At 37.7% G+C, this 2044-nt stretch overlaps 1 protein-coding gene across 1 annotated transcript; it reads right to left on the minus strand.

The window, feature by feature from the left end:
• Positions 1 to 1357: 1357 nt before the first annotated feature.
• Positions 1358 to 1525, minus strand: SARC_13858 (hypothetical protein; the record flags this gene model as incomplete). The annotated part of the gene is made up of 1 exon (XM_014292012.1): positions 1358 to 1525. A coding segment is annotated over one exon (168 nt), but the record flags the coding sequence as incomplete, so codon positions are not given.
• Positions 1526 to 2044: the final 519 nt, after the last annotated feature.

Genomic DNA, 2044 nt, shown 5'->3' on the forward strand with positions numbered 1-2044 from the left:
ATACATAAATAAAATAATTAAATTAATGCTTCATATATATAAGCAATGACTATGTTTTCCCGTACTACAGAAGTAGGCGATTTTAGTATAAAGTAGTGCGATGTATATAACGATATAAACGTGTATAGGTTCAATATAAACCGAATGTACTTGTATGAATGAAAAGCCTACTAGTGGCTACTCCGTTGGCCTTAACTCGTCATTTTCGGTTTCTCAATCACGAACCTATAGAACAGAACTTGTGATCGGTACGTTTTCTCGCACATACCTTGTGCGCCTGCATAAACCATACAGTCTCTTCGCAAACCGTAACAGTCCTGTTCATTTCCGTAACACGTAGGTCAGATGCACGCACACTTGCCCCTGTGTGGATGTCCTGTCACATAGAAAACGTAGTGTATTGCACTTTGCATTAGTTGAATGTACACATACGTAAATTGTGACATAGTGTACGTATTGGTACATATTTTCCACTGTGATACAGTTACGTATTGAGACACACTTTATGGGGATGAGCAGTCACATGCATTTACTGTGATATAAGATAGGAAATAGTATGCAGATATATGTACTGCGATATGGTATAGGTTTTGTATGTACTTCGATATGGTATCGGTATTAATATAAAGATATATGTACTATGATATTGTATAGATATTTTAGTATAATGATATACGTACTGTGATATGGTATAGGTTTTAGTATAAAGATAATGTACTGTGATATTGTATAAATATCAGTATAAAGATATATGTACTGTGATAGTGTATTGATATTAGTATAAAGATATACGCACTGTGATATGGTATAGATATTAGCAAAGATATATGTACTGTGATATGGTATAGGTACTAGATCAAGATACTGTGATATGCTATAGGTATTGGCACTTACATATAGTAATATCGGTATCAACCTATACTCTGATATAGTACAGGCATTGATAAATATGCAGACAATAATACTGTATAGATGTTATAGCTTCAACCACACTGGTTAGGGTGCAGTTCACGGGAGAAGGCTATGATATGAGAACACAGTACGTGTGTCGTGTGTGTAGCTTTTGAGTACAACGAGTACGAACTCCCATTCCTTACTATACAAGCTCACAGACACAAACGAGCAAATGCACATGGACAAAGAACACACACACACACACACACGATGAACAAGCATAAAATACTCTCATACACATAAACAATCAGATGAGCAATGAATAAAACTGAATACACACCAACAAGCACACACATAAACACAAACACAAATAATGAAGAAACGCGAGTAAACACACAAACGTAAACACACACACAGACATACATACATATAAACACACATAAACAAAGGTCAGTAGACATACCTTTAATTCCGTCAGCTTTCCGTAGGCTATGTCGAGATCGCTCATCTGGCCGTTGGGGTTCATAAGTCGCAGTTCCTCTGCCCTGTGTCTGTTGGTGTTTAGGAACTCATCGCCGAAGTAGGAGAGGCCCATCTGCGCATACACTGACTGGAGGTTGTCTGCTAAGAGCTATGGAAGTAAAGAAGTGAAAAGTTAATACCTGCTGCTGTACGTTGTGCCGTATAAAGGTATGTGTTTTTTCTTATTTGTTGCTGGTTAGGAACTCGCCGCCGAAGTAGGAGAGGTGCATCTGCTTATAAACCGTATGTTTACTATCTACTAAGTGCTATGGAACTCTGGAGGTGAAGCAAAGTTTCATGTATGCTAGTCTAAGTCGTTTGGTATATTTTTATGTGCTCTTCACAGCCACCTATTTAGTTTGTTTGTTGATGTTTGCTATTTGTGCATATGTTTAATAGTACTGTTTAAAGCTATCGACCCGAAGAAGAAAGCCATCAGTATATGCCGATATACAGTACCTTGTGGAAGTAACGAATTGAAAGTGTCAGACAGATTCTACTTCAGAAGTCGTCCCTAATAAGTACAAGGAAGACCTGTGATATACACCGTCTGCGGACTGTCTACCAAGAGTAAGTGTAGCAACGGGGGAATATTACATGCAACTATCTATGACCGTGTGAATGTATA

This window comes from Sphaeroforma arctica, assembly GCF_001186125.1.
Source record: "Sphaeroforma arctica JP610 unplaced genomic scaffold supercont1.3834, whole genome shotgun sequence".
NCBI lineage: Eukaryota > Ichthyosporea > Ichthyophonida > Sphaeroforma > Sphaeroforma arctica.